This window comes from Populus euphratica, unplaced genomic scaffold (assembly GCF_000495115.2).
Source record: "Populus euphratica unplaced genomic scaffold, PopEup_1.0 scaffold6.1, whole genome shotgun sequence".
Taxonomy (NCBI): Eukaryota; Viridiplantae; Streptophyta; class Magnoliopsida; order Malpighiales; family Salicaceae; genus Populus; species Populus euphratica.
This window is the reverse complement of record NW_011499849.1, coordinates 1,577,311-1,603,319: the sequence shown is the minus strand read 5'-3', so window position 1 is coordinate 1,603,319 and position 26,009 is coordinate 1,577,311. Positions and strand designations below refer to the sequence as shown.

Genomic DNA, 26,009 nt, shown 5'->3' with positions numbered 1-26,009 from the left:
TATGCTTGTTTTGGTTTCTTTCATATGCTTTTGTTTCAAGATGAACCTTTGTCTTAACTTTGTTGTGCTCACCATCTTGTCTTCCTAAAATATAAGGTTTGCATTCTATTGCAGTGGTGAGAATCCCTTGCTGAAAATATTCCAGTTACATGTACTGTCTTTGACAGTTCTAAGAGAGGCTCTGTATCCTTCAAATCATGCATTTGCATAGATTTAATGTTCTACATTGCTCCATTTGATAACTTGCCTCGAAGTGAATCCAGATTATGTGTGCATAGTGCTTTCCAATTTTGTTTATGAAATGAAAAAGATAACTGGGATTTAAGTTGATACTTCAATCATTAGGAAGTTTAGAATTCTGAATTGCATGGAGTGAAAGGTATCCTTTGATGAAGAAAAAAAAATCATGAAATCTTCTTTTTTTTAAGGAAAATTGGACATTATATATCGTATCAGGGGCTAGGTTGGTAGGAGTTCTCTTAGTATCTGGCTCAGACTCCCCATTTATGTTTCTTGGTTCAAAAGGTGAAAAAGAAAGCCTTTTTTTTGTTCCTCAATATTTCTGTTGATAATTATATACTAACAATTATCAATGCCCTTAACAAATATTCAGCTTTGGTAACATGAACAACCTGCAGTTCCTATGTGAAAATGGAAGAATTCATAAATTTGCAAATAGCTTTTGTTCGCTTTCCTTCTTGCTTCAAGAGTGTGAGCAGAATACAAAGGATTTGTCTGTACAGAATGATTGCCAAATTCCTGTTTCTGACTTGGAAAATGAGAATCATGTAAAGATGGATCGATCTTTTCCCCTTCCAGCTGATGCTGCTAATTCTAAACTTTGGAATGAATATGTTGTCAAATTGAGTGGGGTGCTGTGTTCTTTCATTGTTGCTCCTGAGAATATTAAACCTCACCATGTCCAAACAAACACTGGTCGAATTGGAATGCCAATTTCTGCAGCATATGGTGAACTTTCAATTAAGTGGGTCATGGGGGTTCTTCTTACAGTCTTTCCATGTATCAAGGCTTTTTCAAATCAAAAGGAGTTGCCTAACCATTTAAGGTGATGACACAGAGTGTTTTCTGTATTCTTTCCCTGGATTCTTGTTAGGGGAATTCAGGGCACCAAATTTTGTTTACAGTGCATGTTTTTTTCCATGATTCCCTCGTTTTTCCTTTATTTGCTTGTTTATTTTGCAGGGTCTTTGCCAATGTCCTCCAACACTGTGTACTTGATGCCTTTACGAAGGTTCTTGTTTCATCACCTGTATCACTTGAAATATTCAGGGAAGAGGGGATATGGGACCTTATCTTCTCTGAGAATTTTTTCCACTTCGGACCAGATTCAGAAGAAATGGATGGAGAGTGTGGCAGTTACAATCAAGGGTTCCCAGGACAGCTTGACAGAAACTTGTCCTCTAGTAGCATTTCCAATCAAACAAAGATTAGTAGTTTTGAGATCCTTCAGATGGAAGTAATCTCCTTTGTGGAATTTGCTGCAACTTGCAATGGAACTGTGGATAACTTGGTAGGTTTTCGTTTCATTCACTTGATGATTCTCCTTTTGACTTAATGGTGAATAGTTCTTTAAGATTGTTGTTTTGTTTCTTACATATTATCTGATAAGAAAGGAGATTGAATTTAGTCTGACTTGAATAAGCTGGTAAAGCCTTGTAAATTGAGTTTGCATGATGACATTTGTTTTTGAAGATATTGGGGAAATATTGAATCATTTGCAATCCCATTTCTTCTTTTAGATATGATCTATGCCTTTCTTAGTTTTTGGGATAAGCTGAGCAGCATCATCTTTAGTGGTTAAGCTTTGTGATCCATGTTGGAGGGGACAAATAACATAACATGGCCATGTTCCCATCTTATATTTTATGATGTCATTGTTTGGAGTGAAATAGCATGGACTCGAAAAGGTGATGAAATCTTTTGACTCATCTGTGATTATAAATGTCACAAAATTGTTCTCATCTATTTCTTTTGGAGTTCATTGATGTTATCGATTTTAGCTTTGTTGTTGTGACTTTTCTTTCATATAGGAGTCACATTGAAAGGATGCCCTCCTTTTTTGGTCGTTCTCAGTATAAACAAACTTGCTTATGAACTAAAAATATGAATGTTTGTTGAAGGGGAGAGATGCTATTTTGAGGCACTTTGTTATCTGGGTTTTGCAAAGGCCATAAATATCTCATTATTAGTTGATAAACTTGGTACTGTTGAATTTGTCATGCTAGAATTTGCTTTTCTATTTTTGCAGCCTGAGGTGTCTGTTTTACTGGATGCCTTAGAACAATGTGCATGTCATCCTGACATTGCTGTTGTTCTTGCAAAGAGTCTACTACATATATTGCAGCTTTTGCCAGAGAAAACAATTGCCTCCTTCAAGTCTCTAAGTGCAGTTTCTCGGGTCCTCAAAGTTGCATGTATTCAAGCCGAAGAGTGTAGAAGGTCTGGAAATATGAGCCCTTCTCTTGAGAGTAAAATACTACCACTTCATGGTGGTCAGAGACCTAATTCAGAAAAGATGGGCCAAAGTTGGTTTGCATGCATGGATACATGCATGGGGCTCTTCACAAAATTTCTCTCAATTGCTGATGATGCAGGGAGTTTGGTTTTGTGTGACTGGACTTGCATTGATTGTTTGTTTGATTTATTTTGGGACGAAGGCATGAGAAATCATGTGTTTGAGAGCATCCTTGACCTCATGAAGGTACTTCACTGTACTCAATTTTGCTTGACAGCTTTTGTTGTTGTCACTGTCAAGGCAACTGAACTTAACCTTTTTCCATGTCATCAGTTAGTTCCATCATCTCTAGAAGATCAAAAGGCAAAGTTGCATTTATGTTCAAAGTATTTAGAGACTTTCACTCAAATAAAGGAAAGGGAGAAAAGTTTTGCAGAGCTGTCTATCAATCTATTGGTTGGAATGAGAGAGATGCTCATGACCAATACTGCAGTATGTTTTCCTCAAAAGTCATATTGATTTTATAGACCTTATTATGGTTGCTATTATTATTTTCCTATGAGTGGGGTTGTGGGGGTTATATATGATGAGAACTTTGCTCTTGGGTAGTTTTGATTTCTTAATAGTTATTTGTTCTTTCAGTACTACCAAGCCTTGTTTCGTGATGGTGAATGCTTTTTGCATGTTGTCTCATTACTAAATGGTAATCTTGATGAGGTGAATGGAGAGAAGTTAGTTCTAAATGTCCTTCAAACTCTGACCTGCCTCCTAGAAAATAATGATGACTCAAAGGTAATCCTTTTTTCCTGCTTTTGTTGTGTGTTTTGTTTTCCTCTAATCTTCCTTCATGGTGCTCTTGCATATTCTCACCTTTGGATTCTATGAATAATTAACTTCAGTTGAAAGGTTGATGTTTCTAATGGAGAATTATTTACAAAGTAACGATTTGACATAAATGTTTCAAGTCCATTTGGTAATTACAAATATTAATGCTATTGGTACTTGCAATAATTGAGAATACGTGCATGCATGTGTGTCCGTGTATGGATGTCCTTCATAGTTAGGAATTAGTGGATGAATGGGCTTGGTGGTGAATTACATGCCTGTTTGTGGCTGGGAACTCCATCATCAAGAGATGGTAGATGTGGGAGTCCAGTAATATGGTATGGGTTACTATGGGCATTGAAGATCTACTGCAAAGTAGTAAGATGAACATATTAAGGGAAAAGAGAACTAACCTGGCTGTTGGTTTTTGACTATAGTTTAAAACGTTTTGCAGCTTGGTATGATCTCTCAGTAGATATAGAGTAAAATTCTCTTGTCCATTAGCTATCAGATAAAGCAAGGCTTAATACGAGTCTTTTCATTCTATTATTCGCGTATATGAAGTCCTATTGATAATCCAGTGATCACCTTACATGTCAAAACAAGCTTGGAAATTGGATCTCTCTTTCTCTCTCTGTATTTTTTTTTTGGGGGGGCGCTGGTGTTGACAATTTTGGTTTGGTTGCTTAATTTGTCTTCTTTTGCTCAGTTTGATTCATTGTAAATAAGTCAATTTCCAACTTTATATACAAGCTTTTATGTGAGCAATCTGTTTGTGTGATTCCGGTTGTCCTTCCTTTTGCATCTTCTGATGTTTTTGGGAACACGGGTTGTAACATGTTCCCAAACGGACTCTTAATTATTTCAGTGCATGGAAAATTCTTTATTCATGTGGCTATGTAATAATGCCAATTATACTTAATCCATTAATTTTTGTAGGCTTCGTTTAGAGCCTTAGTTGGCAAGGGTTATCAGACAATGCAAAGTTTGCTATTGGACTTTTGTCAATGGCGTCCAAGTGAAGCACTTTTAAATGCACTTCTTGATATGCTTGTCGATGGAAAGTTTGATATAAAATCAAACCCTCTCATAAAGGTGATATCCTTGCCTGAAAATTGGAACAATTCATTGCCAGTCACTGTTAGTTGATCATACATTTGTTAATTCTTATTTTACCTTTTCTATATACTCAGATGTTTTTATAATCTTAATTTAGTGAAATAGACTTGCTTCTCATATATAGTTTTTTCCACTCTTGTTCTGCTTCAGAATGAGGATGTGATCGTACTTTATCTCAGTGTTCTACAGAAGGTTGGTAATTGTTTCCCACTGTAAATTTTCCATTCGTTTGTTTCCTTTTCCTCAGATTTGGAGTGGCCACTGCCTCATCTCTGAAGTTGTCCCTTTTTTTCCCTCTGTTGTTTGACAACAATATTCTGTATCATTACTTTCTATTTTATGACTGGGCAGAGCAGTGACTCTTTGCGGCACTATGGTCTCAACATGTTCCAGCAACTGCTCAGGGATTCCATTTCCAACCGAGCCTCATGTGTCAGAGCAGGAATGCTTAATTTTCTTCTTGATTGGTTTTCTCAAGAAGATAATGACAGCACCATTTTGAAAATTGCACAATTGATTCAGGTCGTTGGTGGGCATAGCATATCTGGGAAGGATATCCGTAAAATCTTTGCTCTTCTCCGAAGTGAAAAAGTCGGGACACGGCAGCAGTACTGCTCACTATTATTGACCACTGTTTTGTCAATGCTCAATGAGAAGGGCCCAACTGCTTTTTTTGATTTCAACGGGAATGATTCTGTAAGTCCCTATGGTTTCTTAGAAGTTATCCAAAGAAATAAACCTGTATCTTCATATCCAATTACATTGACATGTAGTGTTTTCCTTCCCTTCTTTATGGAGCTATACATCCATTTTGTAAGTGTATCTCCTTGGCTTTGATATTGATAGGAAGTTTTTCTATGCATTCATTATGTATATTTGGAAAATGATTTTGTTTTCTCCATATCTATTCTGAAAGTGCATCTCCAGCTGGCATTGATATTGATAGGAAACTTTTCTTTGTGTTCATAACGTTTATTTGGAAAATGATTTGTTATCATCATTTCTGTCTTCTCTATCTTGTTTCTTCTTTACAAATTTGTAATCAGATTTTTTTTTTTTTTTTTTTTTTTTTGGGGGGTGGGGTGGGGCGGCACTGTTATTGTACAATCTTTGTCCAGTTAAATGAACTCGATTTCAATAGTTTTAAGGATCTTTGTGTTTTGAGGCTTTGTTTATGGGATATATTTTTTGTCACTGCTTTTAGAGATGTAAGGTTCTTAGTTTTCAGCTGGATTGGAGAGCTATTGTGTTGATTTTTTAACTTTGAATTGGATGATGCTTTAAACTCCTCTTTATAGTTTGTTTTATCGTGATAAAATACACTTATTTTACCCTTAAACATGAGTTTTTCAGGATACTTGCATTCTCATTCTCAGAGAAATTAAAAATAATGTTAAAAAAAACTGACTATTTGCATTTTCTCTTAACTTACTGCAGGGGATTATAGTTAAAACACCTGTGCAGTGGCCTCTCAGCAAGGGTTTTTCTTTTTCGTGCTGGCTTAGAGTGGAAAGCTTCCCTAGAAACGGAACAATGAGTCTTTTCAGTTTTCTTTCTGAAAATGGAAAAGGCTGCTTGGCAGCTGTTGGAAATGAAAGGCTTGTTTATGAGGTAAGTTATTGGCTGGGAAAAATCTTTTGGTGGTGGTGGTATTTCATATACGAAAAGCTCTGATCAATAATTTGGACTAAGAAGATTCTTGTTAGCATCTCATTTAATATTATCTCTTTATGTCTTTGGCAGTCAATTAATCTGAAGCGACAGCGTATTCAATTTCACATTAATTTAGCCAGTAAGAAATGGCATTTTCTTTGCATAACTCATAGCATGGGGCGGGCATTTTCTGGGGGTAGCCTGTTGAGATGTTATGTGAATGGTGATCTTGTGGCATCCGAACGATGCAGGTTCTATCCCACTTCCTGTCTTTTATTTCATTCACATTTCAATTTGTGTAGAGGGATTTTCCTCCCTGATTTGCATCTTTTCATGATTCAGATATGCAAAAGTTAATGAATTATTGACGAGCAGTAGTATTGGCATGAAAATTAAGTCGCCTCAGAATGAAGAAGAAATTTTTCCGGACTCCATTCGAGATTTCTTCTCTTTTCATGGTCAGATTGGTCCTGTCTACTTGTTTAGTGATGCCATTTCTTCTGAACAAGTCCAGGGCATCTATTCCTTAGGACCAAGCTATATGTACTCGTTCCTTGATAATGAAGCCACACCTTTTTATGAAAGCTCATTGCCCAGTGGAATTCTTGATGCTAAAGATGGTCTGTCATCAAAAATCATCTTTGGACTCAATGCCCAGGTTTGCTGTCTTCTCATGAAAATTTTGGTTTTAAAAGCTTGCTTTGGATATTTGGGCAAATTCAAAGCAGTTAGTTTCTTTTTCAGGCAAGTGATGGCAAGAAGCTGTTTAATGTTTCACTGGTAACAGATCATGCCTTGGATAAGAAGGCATTTGAAGCAACTGTTATGGCCGGTACACAGTTATGTTCACGACGCATGCTGCAACAGATAATTTACTGTGTCGGTGGCGTGTCTGTGTTTTTTCCTCTCATTTCCCAATCTGACCGGTATGACAACGAAGAAAGTGGATCCTTTGAACATGCATTGCTTACACCAATCACAAAAGAACGCCTGACAGCTGAGGTTATTGAGCTTATAGCTTCTGTCCTAGATGATAATTTAGCAAATCAGCAGCAAATGCATCTTCTTTCTGGATTTTCAATACTGGGATTTTTATTGCAATCAGTTCCACCAGAGCTACTCAATTTGGAGACCCTTTCAGCTTTGAAACATCTGTTTAATGTTGCTGCAAATAGTGGTGTGTATCAACTATCCACTAATTTTAATTCATGTGGAAAAGTACTCTATTCATGTATTGATTATCCTCAATCATTTTAGTTTCATTTTGTGCATATTCTTTTTTTTGTTTGAAAGTATTTATCTTTGTTTTTTTCTTCAGGTTTAGCTGAGCTGCTTGTTAAAGATGCCATATCTTGCATCTTTCTTAATCCTTTCATCTGGGTCTACACAGCATACAAGGTGCAGCGAGAGCTTTACATGTTTCTCATCCAGCAATTTGACAATGATCCAAGATTACTCAAGAGTCTGTGTCAGCTACCTCGTGTTATTGATATAATTTGTCAATTTTATTGGGACAACTCAAAATCTCGGTTTGCTGTTGGAAGCAAGCCTCTTCGACATCCCATTACCAAAGTTATTATTGGAGAGAGACCTAATAGAGAAGAAACTCGCAAAATTCGTCTTCTTTTATTGAGTCTCGGTGAGATGAGCCTCAGGTACTGTTTCCACTACTGCAGATACTTTGAAATGAACTTATTTTGGTTTATTGTTTTCTCATCTGGTGTTTTATTTTACAAGTTCTTAAATCAAATTTTGGGATATGCAGGCAATGCATTGGCACTGCAGACATAAAGGCAATAATAGCCTTCTTTGAAACAAGCCAGGATATGGCATGCATTGAGGATGTTCTGCATATGGTCATCCGTGCTCTTTCTCAAAAACAACTGCTTGTTGCTTTCCTTGAACAAGTCAATCTCATTGGTGGTTGCCACATTTTTGTTAATCTTCTTCAGAGGTATGCTATTCTATGAGGCTGTCGCATGATCATATGATGATTTCCTTAGATGTAGCATCTAGAATGCCAAATTTTATAGTGACTTTGAGCTTTTGAAGGCATTGAAACAAAATTTGTTACCAATTGCATGCTTTTTGCAAATTTGAATTGAAAAGGGGCTACAAAATTGTTTGAGTTCATGGTTGGTAGGTGAGTTAAATTAAGCTGGTGTTTCATTTATATGTAGATATGCTAGACGTTAAACTAGGTATTGTGAACTCCAGAATCTTCATCAAGTTAGTAAAAGCTGTTTAACAACTGCTAAAGCATGCCTGCTTTTAGTTAAACATTTTACATTTTAAGTGCCCCTACTACATGTATAGACTTCTTCTCAGAAGAAAGAAAGAAAAATTATTATCGGAAAGAAAGAGACTAGACAATTTGGAGAGTAAGTCATCCTTCAAAAAGAAAAAGAAAGAAAAGAAAAGGTTTGAATGCAAATGTGATTTCCAAGGTTGTTGAATGTCAGGAAAGAAAGGCAAGAACACTCCCCTAAAAGCCTGAATGTGTGCATTGCAAATATACTTTTATCCTCTGTTTGGAGTTGATATATGGTTACACGATGCTGCTGTTCCTAAATGGCTGCAGTAGTGAATGTCAAAGAATTAGTTCAACTTAAAAGCTTAAGCTCCTAAGTGTGAAAGCTCTTTGGACTTGAAATTTGCACGGGCCTACCATTACCCCATTCTTAATTTTATTAATTTGGTTCGTGACCAGTTGGTTATCAAGATTCTGGTACCATGTCAAAGAACTAGTTCAACCTAAGCTCCTAGATGAAGCCTCAAGAATGATTTTATATTATTTTCTAACATAAAAAAATTCAACCTTTTCTTTCAGAACTCATGGCACTTTCAGAATAATATCTGTCTTTGATTTGCATATAGTTTATCTCTAGATGTGCTTCTATTTCTTTCATAGAATTCAGGATTTGAATCAATGGTTCTCAGATGCTTAGAATTCAACTTCCTGTTTGTTTCCAATAGGGAATATGAGCCTATCAGACTTCTCAGCTTGCAGTTTCTGGGAAGACTACTGGTTGGTTTACAATCTGAGAGGAAGACCCCAAGACTCTTCAATCTTTCTGTTGGGAGATCCAGATCTGTTTCAGAAAGCCAGAAGAAAGACAGTTCAAAAATGCAGCCAGTCTTCTCAGCTATATCTGATAGGTTGTTCAGATTTCCACTGACAGAAAATTTGTGTGCAGCCTTGTTTGATGTTCTTCTTGGTGGTGCTAGTCCCAAACAGGTGATTGCCAATTTTTTGTGAATAGTTCAACTTTTCCTTTCATCCCGTCAATATAGTAATTAAGCTCACCAATCATTTGCTCAATGGCATACCATTTTGGTTTAAAGTATACCATGGGATTTATCTCTAAACTGATTTAATGAAAACTGATATTATGCAGGTTTTGCAGAAATATAACCAGGTTGACAAGCAGAGAAGCAAAGGAAATAACTCTCATTTTCTTGTTCCTCAAATCTTGGCTATCATATTCGGATTCTTGTCTAGCTGTGAGGATGCATCCACTAGAACAAAAATAATAAGGGATCTGCTTGATCTGCTTGATTCAAATTCTTCAAACATTGAATCTTTGATGGTATAATTACTCCAAATAGTTAGTCTACACACTTTCTTAACCACGAATAATTATTCAACTCTTTCTAAACTATTTACTAATCATTTGAATGCTGCAAATAGGAATATGGATGGAATGCATGGTTAACAGCCACTTTAAAACTTAACGTGATCAAAGACTATATAGTTGAGTCTCAAGACCAAACTCATAGTGAGAGACTCGAGCAGAAATTGGTGAGGAGTTTATTTTGTGTTGTTCTTTGCCACTATATGCTTTCAGTAAAAGGTGGCTGGCAACAGTTGGAAGAGACAGTGAATTTTCTACTCCTGCATTGTGACCAAGTATGTTGAAATCCTGGCTGCAATATGAATATCTGTCAACGTTTTGTCTATGTTTACCTAAAATTTATCACCAGTTCCACCAGTTTAAGAATTGTTTTTGCTTGAACATTTTATACCACAGGATGGCATCTCTCGTAGGAAGTTGCTTCATGATATCTTTGAGGACTTGATTCAAAGGCTGGTAGACTTTTCTTTTGAGGAAAATATCTTTGCTGCACAACCTTGTCGGGACAATACATTATATCTTCTACAACTGATGGATGAGATGCTTGTTGCCGAAATTGATCATAAGATTTTGGTATGTGGCTCTTCAATTATCTTGCTGATGCCTTAGCATGCTTATACTTTCCTGTGCAGTTATTGAAGTTAAGTTCATTGGGATGACCCCAAGGGACTTAGCAGGAAGATTTGAGTCCATTGTGATGCTTAATTAGTTGCTTGAACCCTGTTGGGTCAATTGCATTTAAAAGGAGTATTTCCTTCAAATTTTTAATGATGGTAAATTACACGGTTGTTTTTCACATTGTTATTATATTGACTTGCATGACTTGTTATCCATGCTCTGTTATAAAATCTAATATTATGCAAGGTCAAAGTTATTATCATTTCAATGTTTTATTAGTGCTGTGCAAATTTGTCTGTTTTGTAAAAAACCAACGACAATATTCTGCATTTTTGTTGTGTTTTTTCCAGAATTATTGGTGTTGTTTTCTCTTTATGCGGAGGATTTTAGAACTTTCATGCCATGGGCTTGCAAAAGCATTATCTCCTTGTTTTACAGTACTGAAACTGCTTTGAATACTGTTTCTATATTTTTCGGCTACAGAAGAGCAAAATTAATTCTCTCTCTTTCTTGTAGTTTCCAGAAAACAGCTCTGAAGTGTCAATTGATTCTTCAGAACGAGAAAGTCAGAAGAATTTTAGTTCTGCACTCTCTCAGGTTGTGCAAGGAGAATTTAATAATCAGACATCTAGGTATTGTCACTATGTTTTTCAGTTATTCTTTCTTAAGACACTGTCTGTTGTCAGATTTATTATTATTTTTAATTCTGAATTAACTTGTCTAAAATGAAACCTGTTTAGTTCTTTAATGCACGCATGGATAATGATGAAACTTGGTAAGGAATGTAATCAGACAGACTTCCATTGCATTAATCTCTCTGGTAATTTCAGTTGACTCAATTTTAGCCTGACCCCAATATCTGTGCTGTTTATGGGTGTACTTTTGTCCCCCCCCCCCGACTTTATCCATCAACTTTCATTTATTAACCTGGGAGATACCATTTCAAAAATACTATATTGAAATGAGCATCATAATCACTGGAATACTCAGTTCTGTCCCTGCACGAAGTTTCATTACTAGACAACTTGCATGTTTTATGCGTGTAAATCTATATGTAGAAAGAATATGTGAAACCAGTTACTTGGCAGGGGGTCTACACAAGAAAATATTTTAGAATATACAAAGCTGTGCTTGAAAATTGGTATTGTTTCTTATCAGAGAACTTTTTCTGAGGTTCAAATTCACTTACTTTCAGTTCTGAGTGTTCTACAATTATAAAATTTCCTTCCTCCTTTAAGAAGTTTTTTTAATAGATGTAGTTATTTGATGCAAAGGAAGCAAACTATCCTGGAGATTATATGTATTCTTTATTTCTTATGATCATTTGGCTATTGAACTTGGATATTTCCATGCGTCAATCTCTGATAATGGACAAAACTCAAATTGGATTTTGGATGCTGTACAATGAGGGTGATTTAAAGCTTTTAAGATCTAGATTTTCTTAGGTAACAGTCAATTCAGGGTTAAGAATAGTTTTATTCAGAACAAAAAAAGTATTGGCTGGCTGAAATAGGCAACAGCCAAAACTAAGATTATTTGACCAATGGTTAGAAGCTTAATTGGTGGGCTAAAGAGTATGTATGAACACATAGGCATATATTGGTGTATGATGCACTTGAAGGAATATGTGTTAGCTCAAGAGACGAGCAGTGAAAAATGGGTTCTTCACAGCCTTTTAACAGTGACTAGGGGGGTTCTTATGAAAAATGGAGCTTTGGTGAGGGATTCCTGAACTTTAATCAAATTGAGATTTAGTGGAGTCTCACCGTCCAAGGGTGAGATAACATCCGAAGAGGTTATGTTCGCTAAAACTTTAAATCAATTCTTTAAGTGTAAAAAAAGTTTCCCAATTCAGAAAAATGAAAAGACTTCCAATATCAAGATGTGACCTGAAGGAAAGCAAATTACTATTGAACTTGCCAAGACTCATCAACCTATGTCATCTTAAATAGAATAATTCAAAGTTATGGTAGTTTTAAAGTACCTCTGACTATAGAATTACAAAATTACCACTAATTGTTGGATTTCCAATTTTTAGCCATCAAACCTTAAAAACCTAAACAGTAAATCAAGCCCCCAAAACTTACTCATTTCTTGTGTACCCATGGAGGTAGCTGTCAATATAATTTTTATGATTTTCAATTTCTTCAAATAGCCACTTCTTTTCATATAGTCATGTACTATGCTTAACAGTTTTTATGAAATTGTCGCTTTTTTCAGAAATCCGTGGGGTGGCAAGCATTTAACCACACATGAAGATGAAGTAATCAATGATAAGTGGTGGGATTTGTATGAAAATTTGTGGATTATTATCAGCGAGATCAATGACAAAGGGCCAAGCAAGATGATGCTTAAATCATCAGCAGCAGCAGGACCATCATTGGGTCAAAGAGCACGTGGCTTAGTAGAATCATTGAATATTCCTGCAGCAGAAATGGCTGCGGTTGTTGTGTCAGGGGGGATTGGCAATGCATTAGCTGGAAAACCAAATAAAACTGCTGACAAAGCTATGCTTTTAAGAGGGGAGAGGTGCCCAAGAATTGTTTTCCGACTTGCTATTCTGTATCTTTGCAGATCTTCCCTAGAAAGAGCATCTCGGTGTGTGCAACAGGTTATTGCACTTTTACCTTCTATTCTGGCAGCCGATGATGAACAAAGTAAGAGCAGGTTGCAGCTTTTCATCTGGTATTATTTCTTAACTCCTAACTACATTTTTTTGTCTTTAGATTTTGTCTTATGGCTGCGCTGGTTTGCATAAATCATGAAGGCTGACCTGTGATCTCTTTGCTACAGTGTTAACCTAGGGTTGTGACTTTGTCATTGTGGCCAGGTCTTTGCTTGCTGTAAGGTCTGAATATGGGGTGTTAGATGATGGTGCTCGTCTTCATGTTATATCTCATCTAATTCGAGAAACAATCAACTGTGGTAAATCAATGCTGGCCACTAGCATTGTGGGTAGAGATGACTCTTCTGATACAGGGAGTAACTCAAAAGACACCAGCTCTATTCACAGTATAATTCACAAGGATCGAGTGCTTGCAGCGGTAAGTTTCATTAGTGTCTTTTTTCTTGTCATACAGCTTTATTCATAGACTTCTATTTGGTTTTTCTTGATATTTATTCCTCTGTTAGCTTTCATTGCATGCAATAGTTAAAAATCAATAAGCTGATAGCCTGGTGGTACTTGTTCTCCTTAAAAAGGTGGAGGTAGTTGTCATGACTTTTACTTGTGGGATATGGGATCATTTATTGAATATTAGTGTCCAGGGGGAGACCAGGGAGATTCATGATTGTAATGCCAATTGGTACAGCATAACACACTGACTGATAGTATGGTGACAGTAAAGAGGATGGCCAAAAGAGAACCCTGCAGCTTTTTTTTCAATCAGAAGCTTCAAGTTTAAGTAAAAGAAGTATATGATAAACTAATTCTATGATCTGGATTTAATATATTAATATAAAGTCGAATATAGTTCTTGCAACTAGAGGTATTAAGAGACTCCTGCTTGTCTTCCTTGAATCTACTCCTGTAGACTACATTCTGGCTAGTAATTTATATTTAGAAAAACTTCAGTTGAAGTTGTTGTCAGGTTCTTACACATGTAAGGCCATACCTCATTTAGCTGTTACGAAGATGTGATGAAATTTTTTTTTCTTATTGCATTTAGTACATAGTTCACTACAGGCAAATATGCATGTCAAGATGTCTATTGAAGAAAACTAAGATATGAACTAAAAAACTAATATAAAAACAAAATGAAATATGTTGTGCATGCAACAATAGGAAAAGGTCATCTGTGAGAAATTATTGAAACATCAACACATCCATACTCTTAGCTATAGATTATGCTCCACAATGAAGAAGCCTGTTTTAAGAAAAAGAGCACACAGACAAGTTATACAAAAATTTCAACCTGCTTCATGTGGAGCCCTTCATTTGTTTTTAAAGGGATGGCCTCTTTTCATTGGGTCATGGTAAGTTAGATGGTGAGGACTGTTTATGTCTTTTTCTCTCTTTTGATCAATTGTTATATTTTACTCTACAGGTTTCTGACGAGGCAAAATACATAAAATCATCAATATCTGACCGCGCCAGGCAGTTGGAGGAACTCCATGCTAGGATGGATGAGAATTCCACTGTGGAAATTACTAACAAGAAAGCATTTGAAGATGAGATACAAAATAGTTTGAACTCAATTGTTGCTTTGGATGACAGTAGAAGAGCTGCACAGCAGCTTGTGCATGAGGAAGAGGGGCAAAATGTTGCAGTATGTTAGTTTTTGTATAATATATACCATGTTTTCTAACTATTGTCTTATTGCCTCTGGAACGTTTCTGAATGTTTTGATTATGCTCATAAAACAATTGGTGTTGCCTTGATAGGAGAAGTGGATGCACATGTTCCGCACATTGATTGATGAGAGAGGTCCGTGGTCAGCTAATCTTTTTCCAAATTGTGTTGTAAAGCACTGGAAACTTGACAAGACAGAGGATGCATGGAGACGCAGACCCAAGTTAAGACAGAACTATCACTTTGATGAGAAGCTATGTCTTCCTCCTTCATCCTCTAGCAATGAGGATACTCTTCCTGTAAATGAAACCAAAAATAGTTTTGTGGGCCATATTCCTGAGCAAATGAAGCAGTTTTTATTGAAAGGAGTGCGCAGGATAACTGATGAGGTGATCTCAGAAGCTGGTGAAAATGATGCTGAAACCAGTGGGCAAACAACACCTATTCCTGATGATCCTTCAGAGAGTCAACGCTTGGATCTTGTTGCAGACAGTAGCGGTCAGAATGAAATTGTACAAGACAAAAGAGATTCTTCTTCCACTTCACAAGAAACAGAAACTAGTGAGGTATGTCTGAGTCAAGTTTGAGAATACATAGAGCTAGAATTGCTGCATTACTTATGCCGGTTTCCTGTTTCAGGTTCTCATGTCTGTTCAATGTGTACTTGTAACACCCAAAAGAAAACTGGCTGGAAATTTGGCAGTCAAGAAAAATTTCTTGCACTTTTTTGGTGAGTTTTTGGTTGAAGGTACTGGAGGATCATCTGTATTCAAAAACTTCCAAGCTTCTATCAAGTCTGATGCAAACAAGCTTGAACAGAAACATAAGTCTCATAACTGGCCTATAAATGTCAATTTTAGCCCTGAGAAGGTGATTTCTGTTGATAATACAATCTCAGCAAATGAAAATGTGCAGCAAAGGCAGTTAAAACATGTTAGGCGACATAAAAGATGGAGTGTTGACAAGGTCGGTAAACTCTAGTAATTTTTTGTTTCTCTTCTTCACTTGTACAAAACCTGATTTGTTGATATTCCTTTTTCTTGTTATAGATAAAGGCTGTCCATTGGACTCGTTATCTGCTTAGATACAGTGCAATAGAGATTTTCTTCAGTGACTCTGTTGCTCCTGTCTTCTTGAATTTTGCATCACAGAAGGATGCAAAAGAAGTTGGAACATTAATAGTTGCTACACGAAATGAATTCTTGTTTCCAAAAGGAAGTAGTAAGGACAAGAGTGGGACTATTTCATTTGTTGATAGGCATGTAGCCTTGCGGATGGCAGAAATTGCCAGGGAGAGTTGGAGGAGAAGGGATATAACGAACTTTGAATACCTGATGATCCTCAACACACTTGCAGGAAGATCTTACAATGACTTAACACAGTATCCCGTCTTCCCTTGGGTTTTGGCTGATTATTCCTCTGAGGATCTTGATTTTAACAAGGCTTTGACCTTTCGGGATCTTACTAAACCTGTTGGAGCTCTTGATGTAAAACGTTTTGAGGTTTGTTTTCTCATCATCTGTTTATTAGAATGATGAACACAGTTTTTCTAACTAAGCTTTTTAAAAGTATTTTAATATTTGCGTCTCCCAATCAGGTGTTTGAAGATAGGTATCGCAGCTTCTCTGATCCTGATATACCCAGGTAATTCTCATCCATATTTTCAACACCTGTGATTATTTTCTACGTGTATTTGCTAGTTCCTGTTTTCCCTGATGGGTGACAGTTCTTCCATTCCTTAGCGCAGCTTCTACTATGGGTCTCATTATTCAAGCATGGGGATTGTGCTTTATTACCTTCTTAGGTTAGAGCCATTCACATATCTTCACCGTAATTTGCAGGTACTGGTTTTAAATATTTCTTGTTAAATATCTGATACAGCATGTGGAAGCTTAATGTGATATGAGTAGATGGTGCATGTAGCCATTTGTTGATTATTTATTTATTGTTTTGATTCAAGAAAAGAGTTAAAAGGCTAGTCAGCTCTGTTGAATGGCAGCTAATAAAACTCCTCTAAAAGCATCAAATTATAACACCATGAAGGAGCCCAAAATTCACTCTATTCCATAGCGAGTGTTTGAATAAAGAGTGTACACAGGATTATGATGCTATGCATGCATATTTTTTGTTTCCCATTTGCTTTTATGAAATTCTATTCCTTTCTTCTTATTCTTTCCCATCATAATAAGAAATTGAGAGTTCTCTCTCTCTCTCTCTCTCTCTCTCTCTCTCTCTCTCTCTCTCTCTCTCTCTCTCTCTCTCTCTCTCTCTCTCTCTCTCTCTCTCTCTCTCTCTCTCTCTCTCTCTCTCTCTCTCTCTCTCTCTCTCTCTCTCTCTCTCTCTCTCTCTGCGTGTGTTTGTTTGTTCTTTTCTTTTTGGTTGTCTTTGAAACAAAATTAACAACTTCTTTTAGGATTCTCCTAGTAAAAGCATTTGTCATTATGGTCTGCTTCGTCTACAGAAAAGAGAGGCTAAGCACATTTGACTTCTTGTTTATACGGAAAGTTGCCTGAATGTTTTCCATTAAATGTGAAACTTCAAATTCAAATTTCTTTCGTTGATCCTCTCTATTTTCCATTTTACACATCCTTGGCCCTCGACCACAGTGATGTAGGTTCAAGCAGAACGTGTTGAAGCATAGGATTGAATCCAATCTCTCCTTCTCAGGACACCACACTGGTGGAACCCTTTTTTGTAATTTACTTATCCTACTGTGATTAGAAATAGAATATGACAGTATGGGTGATTGGAAATCTTGAGAGGAGGAATAACATTCACTTATGCATCAAACTTTCAGTTGATAGCTAGCTTTTCTATGAAGTTTTATTATTTTGAAAAAGGTTTTTTTAGCAAGTTCTATTAGGTCGAGAAAAGGTGTCTTTTACTATATTTAAAGATTTGTGGATGAAATAAGATGAAGATGAAAGTCAGTGGCTTAATTGATTTTCCATATAATTCATTTCAGCTGGGCCTTGTAGTATTCAAGGTAATAACTCTGTGTTTCACTTGTTAACTGGTTCAATATGGTTTTCTTAGTGTTAATATGTGTTTGAGTTCTTTTCTATCATTTGTTGGCATATACTTTACTGAACCATTGTTTTCTATCAGGGTGGTAAGTTTGATCATGCAGATCGCCTTTTCCAAAGCATTGAAGGCACATATCGAAATTGTCTTTCTAATACTAGTGATGTGAAGGAGTTGATTCCTGAGTTCTTTTACATGCCGGAGTTTCTTGTTAATTCAAATTCTTATCATTTGGGAGTCAAACAGGATGGGGAACCACTAGGGGATGTTTGCCTCCCTCCCTGGGCTAAGGTACGAACTTTTCCGTGCACTTCATAGTTCAGACAGCACTATATTGTAGGTCATACTGGAAAGGAGAAAATGCTTGTACAGCCTTTCAGATTCCAAGTAAAACTGAAAGGGAGGATTTATACATTTTAATTTTTGAATTTAATCACGTTAAAATATCCAGGAACATATAATAATTAGGTTTGGTAAATATTAAAAGAATGAACAAATGATAAGAGGAAGAGAACCAGAAACCAAATGAGAGGTAGGGGAGATATCCTAGAATGATGATGAGGGGATTGATTGCAGCAACCACAAGGTCCTCGAACTTCAGATGTACTCTATAGCTCAGCCTTTAGTCCTATGACAAGTATTGCTATCCTAATCCAAAAGCAACTCATTTTTGTCATTATGCAAATGTGATGTGCCACGGAAACTAATGTGGACAGGTGTCGAATACAAACTGGGATCAAGCTTAATTTAAATTACAAGCAGATGAAATAAACTTTAAACTATATGATCTATACCAAATATCAATTTTGGTCTTAATAAATAATATGCTTCATGAAGTTAATGAGTTGAGATTGTCATAATTCTTTGATGCCCACTTCTACGAGTCATGGCCATCTTGGAGTTCGGCATCATCTTGAAACCAGGGAGCAAGTGAGTTCCTCTTTTCTCATGCCAGGCCACTTAATATTTTGGTTTTGTTGGCAGTTATCTATTCTTTCAAACCCCCTGCAACATCAAACCCTAAAGTTCAATTGGATATGGAAGTTGTTTGATAAATGGCGGTCTGTTATGTTGCCTTTAGATTGTGTCATGGATTCTGTTGAGATGTATGTGTATACCATGTATTGTATTTCACTTTTTTCTCTGGAAGTCTATCATTATCTCTAACATGTGATCTGGAATAACTTTTATCTAAATCCTTTTTTGCAGGGTTCACCTGAATTATTTATAAATAAAAATCGAGATGCACTTGAAAGTGAATATGTTAGCTCAAATCTCCATCACTGGATTGATTTGGTGTTTGGTTACAAGCAGCGTGGAAAACCAGCAGTGGAGGTATTGTTGGTTTTTTCAATTTTATTTTTCACGAGTGATACATGTTTTGCCTTGGTTGATATTTAGTGTTTCCATATTCACTAGTTTCTTCGGAAATGAAATGGGATTGCAGGCTGCAAATATTTTTTATTATTTAACTTATGAAGGTGCTGTTGATCTGGACACTATGGAAGATGAGTTGCAGAGATCAGCAATTGAAGACCAGATTGCAAACTTTGGCCAAACTCCAATTCAGATTTTCCGCAAGAAACACCCTAGAAGAGGGCCTCCAATTCCAATTGCCCGTCCTTTATACTTCGCACCTGATTCCATTAATTTATCATCCATTGTATCTAGTACAAGTCATCCACCTTCAGCTGTATTATATGTTGGTACTTTGGATTCGAACATTGTTCTCGTAAACCAAGGGCTAACTTTGTCAGTTAAGATGTGGTTGACAACTCAGCTTCAATCTGGTGGAAATTTCACTTTCTCTAGCTTCCAGGTTGAGTGTATTTTCTCATGTAGATTACTAAATGTTAATTATAATTTTTAAAATATATTACAATAAAATTTTCTTGGGATCCATTTGTATTAAATACAAGTTTTCAAACTTTTGCAGGAACCGCTATTTGGAGTTGGTTATGATGTTCTTTCTGCTCGAAAAATTGGCAGTCCTTTGTCTGAAAATGTTGAACTAGGAGCACAATGCTTTGCAATATTGCAAACACCAACCGAGAATTTTTTAATCTCGTGTGGTAATTGGGAAAATAGTTTCCAAGTCATTTCTTTAAGTGATGGAAGAATGGTGCAGAGTACTCGACAACATAAAGATGTGGTCAGCTGTGTGGCAGGTAATTCTTTGTATTGAAGCTGTTGTGTCCACCCATAAGTTGATATGTTTAAGAATCACATTAAAATGTGAATCTGCTGTAAGAGAATATAACATAAACCAATTTTTGGTGTCCCAAATATCAAAAACTTTTGGGTTGAGTGGTTCTTTGACATGAAAAAGGCCTCTATGACCATTCAGGAGTTTGATTATTGACACCCTATTATAATAGTTAAATCAAATTAAATCAAAATTCAGCAAAGGGTTGTAATAGGCATGTGGTTTGCCAAGTTTCAGCCTAAAGGGCTTCTGCTTTAGGGTTTGTGAGAAAATAATAAAAACCATCCTATGTTAAGCATTTTGGTTGCATGATTCTTCAGAGTTGTCATGAGTTTGAGCCTTGGCACCCTGATTCTTATTATTAAATCAAATCAACATAAGGTAGCAGTGGGTTGCCCTTTGTCTAATTTTCAAATCATTCAATTAGCAATTAAGCTTTGAAGTCAAATGGTTGTTTGATGGGATATTAAATCTCTAGGACCAAGGGGTGGGGAGTTCTATCCTTGGCATCACATATTCTTGTGCTCAAAATTAAATTACAAAGTCAAAGTAGGGATGGACCTGTGCTTGTCCAAGTTTCAACCCTAATTACTTTTGATTTCTGGGATGTGCAAGAGAATATAATATAAACCATTCTTGAAATGGAGCATATGGATGACAGATACATGAATTATTTGAGGGGGAAGGATAATGTGCAAGTATCAATGTTTTGAATTTTGTTAAGGATAACATTTATTTGGATAGCGTTTTAAGCTTCTACAAGTAGAAAGGCCAGCCAAAGTGTGATAGCACGCTAGTGAGTTCTCATTCTATAATGTCATGACTGCTCTGGAGTGGAATCTTCCATCATCATTTAATCTCATGATGTAGCATTGTTATTGTATCACATGATTTTCTATTCATTGTATATTGCCATATCTTTTTCATGGTGCTTATTAAAATGTTTTGTTCTTGATAGTTACTTGTTTATTTTGAATTATTCTTGGAGTGCACATCATATCTCTTAAATCTATGAAAATTGCAGTGACAGATGATGGTTGTTTCCTTGCTACTGGAAGTTATGACACCACAGTCATGGTTTGGGAGGTTCTTCGTGCCCGAATCACTGAAAAGAGAGTTCGAAACACACCAACTGAACTAGCCCGTAAAGATCATGTCATTGCTGAAACTCCCTTTCATATTCTTTGTGGTCACGATGACATAATTACATGTTTATGTGCTAGTGTGGAGCTTGATTTAGTTATTAGTGGTTCAAAGGATGGAACTTGTGTTTTCCATACCTTGAGGGAGGGAAGATATGTAAGATCTTTACGCCATCCATCTGGCAATGCATTGTCAAAACTCGTTGCATCTCGGCATGGGCGGGTAGTCCTTTATGCTGATGAGGATCTCAGTTTACATCTGTATTCTATTAACGGAAAGCACCTTGCCACCTCTGAATCTAATGGGCGCCTCAACTGTGTTGAACTTAGCAAATGTGGTGAGTTCTTGGTTTGCGCAGGTGACCAAGGACAGATAGTCGTGCGCTCTATGAACACATTTGATATTGTCAAAAGGTATAATGGAGTTGGAAAGATTATAACTTGTCTTACAGTAACTGTGGAGGAATGCTTCTTAGCTGGGACCAAGGATGGAAGCCTTCTTGTGTACTCCATAGAAAATCCTCAGCTTCGTAAGACTAGCATTCCTCGTATGAAATCTAAATCTTCTGTATCAGGATAGATCTACAATCAGTGGTGAGAGATGCAGTTAAACAGCCTCTGCTGATTGCTGATGTTAATTTAGGGTATGCTGCTACCATTGTGCCTTTTCTAATGAATGCTGACTGCACTTCATATGTGCCTATCATCACGCGTAATTTATGCTATGTTTTTACTTGATGCTTATCCTTGGAGTATTTGTTTTTGTCTTAACATCTTGAGGTAAAATGTTTCTGTTAAATTGTGCTTTCTTTAGAGTAAAAAAAAATGATCATGCACATCCTGTTGGAAACAGGAGAATTCTATGGGCACCTGACCAGACAGCATGATGCCATGATATGCTTTTAGGCCAGGTCCATTTAATGCACTCTATGTCCAAATATGTTCTCATTCCATGAGATGATCCCAATAAAAGCTGTTTCTTGAAGTTTTTCTGTATCGTTGTTGTTCTTGTTTGAAATGCTTATTGCATTTTTATATCATCTCCTCTCTAATTTTAGTATTTTGCCACTAAAAGGAATATCTTGCTTTTCCAAATATATTCTCATCCCATGTGATGATCTGGACAAACTTGTTTCTTGAAGTTTTTCTTTTTTCTTCTGTTTCTGTTTTTTTCATTCTTAGATTTTCACGTCTCTGATTTTCTCATCTCCTACCACTCAATAGCGAGATATTGTACTGGCATATCTTCCTTGTAATGTTTGGCCCATGGCTAGTGATGGTGCCTTAACTAACGAAATTTAGCAGTATGTGTTTGTGGTCCTTTGTCAGATCTGTTTCTGGTATTTGTCTACTGAATAGCATCATCTCTCCGTTTTTTCTTGATCACTTGTAGTGTTACGAGTAATTTCTCCTGCAATGTTTGCTTGCGCACACACTAGCAAGTATTTTCATAATGCAATGTGAATTATTTGCTCAAGGAAACTCATACGAAGAGCAAAATCCAATAAAAACTTTGGTTATGTGAATCCTCTCTCTCAACTCTTAAACACAACTGCAGGTATATTAGGATGCAGTTTTTTCTGTTAAAATTGCTTCCATAGATCTCCAGAATGTTTTCTGTTAGTGTAGGATTTGTTTTCATCCCAAGAAGAATATGTTTTCTGACTTTAAGACCTTTTCCTTCCCTATGAAGTAGGATTTTAGAATTACTTTTCTTTCTATTTCCTTCCTCCTGTTGTGATGCAAATTTTCTTTTGATAATGAACAGGAACACATGCTTAGGATACTGGATATTTATTCACATCTGTAATGAATGTCAAGACTAGGAGACACGTTCCATCTGGGCAGGATCTCAGTCACATTTCTTGTGCATGAAGACAGCAAGGATTTGTGAAGTTAGCAGCCACCAGATTGGAAGTGGATTAATGTTTTCAGTTTCCTGTCGCAATATATACACAGACCTTGAATAATTCAAATTGACATATTGTTCAAATTCTGTCTGCCACGAGTAGTCTTCTCATCTTATGTATCAGGAGGTGAGACAGAATCTGATTGCTTGCACATATGTGTTCGTTATATTCTTATAGGGTTGGATAGAATTGTTGTTGAGTATTAGCAACAGTTGTATCTCAGCACGTTTTCTTTAGATCGGCGCGACCTTTGTACAGATAGGTTTTGTGGAGGTGAAATTTGTTGCTTGTATTTTATCAGGCACTTGTAAAGTTCATTGGAGATGCAAATAATTACGGGAAAGATCCAAGATCCAACTCACGCAACTTATAATCTTGCTGGATCATTTCTGGTTGTGATAAATTTTTCTAGTTCGCATTTCTCTGTGAGTGCACATCTGAAACAGAATTTCTAATATAATAATTTCTGCAGTATGTCTTTAAAATTTAGGGTTCCTTGGAAATGTGGTAGTTATTATAATTTAAAGTGTTTTGTTTTAGAAATTTATTAAAATAATATTTTTAAAAAAAATTATTTTTCACATTAACATATCAAAAATATTTTCACAAAATATAGAAAAATAAATTTAAATTTAAATTAATTTAAATTTAAATTTTTAGAAAATATTGTTTCGACAGTGTTTTTAAATATATCTTTGGATTTGAGCAGCATAGCTTGCATAGACGATGATTTGCGGTTTATATACATTGTCAATGAATGAATGACTAGCTAACTTCTATTGTAACTAACTATTTCTAATTGTTTCAAACTGTCAACTGACACATTTTTCACGTGGCATTTAGAATTCCTGCCTAGCTTCTTCTTCCTTTTTATTCTTCCTGCATGAGTGCTTCCAATACTCTCCCCTTGAATGAATTCGTGTCTTCAAGAATTCCCTGGAATCCAGAATTGAAGTTGAACTTCAGAAATTATAATCAAATTGATTTGTCTAGGTATCTGACATATCATTCATGAGACATTGATTTATTTACTTGTGTAATGGCTTAATTGTTATCATGATATAGGATTATTAGATCAATAATACTATATAAATCATATATAGTTCATTGATGAAATTCTTGATTCAAACAATCTTTTCTATCCTCTCAAACACATGTATGCTCAATTTTAGTTGTAAAATCTATTGTAGTAACATGAGTTGAATTGTTTTTCTAATATTATATATAGATGATATATTATTGAAATGAATTAACATAGATTTACTTCGATTAATAAAGATATAATTGTCTAGAAATATTTTTTTATAAAGGATATGGAAGAAACAATATGCATACAGGAAATAAAGATATATAGATATAGGTCTAGAAGATTGTTCCAATCCATGTATATAGACAAGATATTAAAATAGTTGAGTGTAGAATAAAAAAAATATGATGAAAATGATCCTACACATCTTGGCTATAGAATCTATCAAATATTTGATACTATATACAAGATTAAATATATATTGTACTTTGAACATATCCCATAGATACTGATCCAATCCAGGTGAGAATCATTGAAAAATAGTTAAAATATTATAAGATAGTTAAGATATTATGAAGTATTTAATAGGAATTATAATATTTTTCTAGTTTATGAAAGATATAATATAATACTTCTCAGTTATTTTGATACTTGTTTTCAACCAAATATTCATGATATAAAATCATGTTATTACTCTAAATAATAGTATTAGATAATAGTAATGTAAGTTAGAAAAGTTCAAACAATTTTTACATTCATTTGTTAAATCTCATGTAGTGGGTGGGACACTGGATATAGAGGAAATGTGCCTCTCCCAAGAACCCAAAAGTTGATTTCACTCTAACACCGAAAAAAATTCAAGAACAAGAAAAACATTACCAAACAAACCAAAATCCAGAATTCAGATGTGAACTTCTAATGGTAGTTTCCTGGGCTTGCTGCTCAACAGAAACAATAGCCTTGACAAACTTCAAAGTCTGTTTCTTTTTTGAAAAGGCTTGAGTTTTGAGAGACAATAAAACAAAAACCCAGTAAAAGAAACAGATTCACTGGTGCAAAAAATGGCTGGACTTGATGGATGGGACATTAGATCTTGGCTTGCACGTAGAAAAAAAAATAGAGTTATTCACTAACTCGATTATTGAGAAATATTAGTTTCAATCAAGCGAGATTTTTACAAGTTTTAGAGAGTTTTTAGTTAGAAACCAGTACAATGTCTCGTGCTCTGCGTTGATTAGAATAATTTTTTAAAAATATATATAAAAAAATAAATTTTTAATATTATTATTATATCTATCAAGCAAATTAATTTTAAGACCTACTTACTTGCGTAACTTAAGTTTTTAATTAAATTATATAGAAGCTTATTTAATTTAAATCAATTAATTTTATAAGTTTTAATACAACCTTAATAGTTGATAAAAATATAAATTAATTTTTTTAAAAAATTTAAAGATAATAATTTAAAAAATATTAAGGTAATGACATATTAGATCGACATTGGTCCCCACAACCCAGGTAATTGATTTTGTTAGGTCTAATAAAGTTTTTATAACTTTTATAATTTTATTCTATGATAAAAATAGATATTCATAAAATTGAGTATCAACCTAAAAATAAACACTTATTTGAAACAATTATTTTTATATAAAGCAAATAAAAATCAGTAATGAACAAGTCTAAGTACTCCATTGCTTCATCAAGGTTTTTATATTCAAAAGTTCCATTGTACATCAACTCAACTATTTGCCTATCTCTAGTGTTAACCCTTCATAAAAATGTGAAACCAATCTCCATGTTTCAAAACTATGATGAGGGCAAGTATTAAGCAAGTCTCGATACTGTTGCGATGTCATGGTCGCACAAATTAATTACCCTAGCTTAAAAAGCACAAGATAGTATAGAGCAAGCAAGGGGTCAATCTCACGAGGAAGTTTCAATTCAGATTATTATGTTGTATGTTATGTAATTAGGGGATTTGGTTTGTGATTATCTAAACTATTGCAACAATTAAACTAGCAAACAAAATCAATTAAAATCAAAATTTATCAAGAAAACAAACCTTGGTCGCAAGCACATATCC

The 26,009-nt window shown here is 35.4% G+C and overlaps 1 protein-coding gene across 6 annotated transcripts in view; it reads left to right on the top strand.

Moving 5' to 3' along the window:
* The window catches only part of LOC105120488 (binding protein), a 31,842-nt gene extending 8,460 nt beyond the window's left edge, over positions 1 to 23,382 (top strand). For 4 of the 6 annotated variants that reach the window (XM_011018703.1, XM_011018702.1, XM_011018705.1 and 1 more), the window contains 34 exons: positions 115 to 183; positions 614 to 1,066; positions 1,204 to 1,531; positions 2,270 to 2,722; positions 2,810 to 2,968; positions 3,119 to 3,268; positions 4,241 to 4,396; positions 4,571 to 4,612; positions 4,772 to 5,116; positions 5,858 to 6,031; positions 6,164 to 6,324; positions 6,416 to 6,731; positions 6,818 to 7,250; positions 7,392 to 7,728; positions 7,839 to 8,027; positions 9,050 to 9,311; positions 9,472 to 9,663; positions 9,765 to 9,983; positions 10,105 to 10,281; positions 10,843 to 10,958; positions 12,547 to 13,011; positions 13,157 to 13,370; positions 14,373 to 14,594; positions 14,710 to 15,183; positions 15,257 to 15,583; positions 15,667 to 16,119; positions 16,215 to 16,261; positions 16,365 to 16,458; positions 17,726 to 17,932; positions 18,851 to 18,976; positions 19,089 to 19,460; positions 19,578 to 19,809; positions 20,872 to 21,633; positions 22,758 to 23,382. In XM_011018703.1, coding sequence (XP_011017005.1) covers positions 115 to 183; positions 614 to 1,066; positions 1,204 to 1,531; positions 2,270 to 2,722; positions 2,810 to 2,968; positions 3,119 to 3,268; positions 4,241 to 4,396; positions 4,571 to 4,612; positions 4,772 to 5,116; positions 5,858 to 6,031; positions 6,164 to 6,324; positions 6,416 to 6,731; positions 6,818 to 7,250; positions 7,392 to 7,728; positions 7,839 to 8,027; positions 9,050 to 9,311; positions 9,472 to 9,663; positions 9,765 to 9,983; positions 10,105 to 10,281; positions 10,843 to 10,958; positions 12,547 to 13,011; positions 13,157 to 13,370; positions 14,373 to 14,594; positions 14,710 to 15,183; positions 15,257 to 15,583; positions 15,667 to 16,119; positions 16,215 to 16,261; positions 16,365 to 16,458; positions 17,726 to 17,932; positions 18,851 to 18,976; positions 19,089 to 19,460; positions 19,578 to 19,809; positions 20,872 to 21,569 — 8,662 coding nt within the window. In that variant the 3' untranslated portion in view covers positions 21,570 to 21,633; positions 22,758 to 23,382. Of the gene's footprint in view, positions 1 to 114; positions 184 to 613; positions 1,067 to 1,203; positions 1,532 to 2,269; positions 2,723 to 2,809; positions 2,969 to 3,118; positions 3,269 to 4,240; positions 4,397 to 4,570; positions 4,613 to 4,771; positions 5,117 to 5,857; positions 6,032 to 6,163; positions 6,325 to 6,415; positions 6,732 to 6,817; positions 7,251 to 7,391; positions 7,729 to 7,838; positions 8,028 to 9,049; positions 9,312 to 9,471; positions 9,664 to 9,764; positions 9,984 to 10,104; positions 10,282 to 10,842; positions 10,959 to 12,546; positions 13,012 to 13,156; positions 13,371 to 14,372; positions 14,595 to 14,709; positions 15,184 to 15,256; positions 15,584 to 15,666; positions 16,120 to 16,214; positions 16,262 to 16,359; positions 16,459 to 17,725; positions 17,933 to 18,850; positions 18,977 to 19,088; positions 19,461 to 19,577; positions 19,810 to 20,871; positions 21,634 to 22,757 lie in introns of those variants that run through there. The other 2 variants (XM_011018704.1, XM_011018707.1) reach the window with 2 other exon arrangements.
* The last annotated feature ends 2,627 nt before the right edge of the window (positions 23,383 to 26,009 follow it).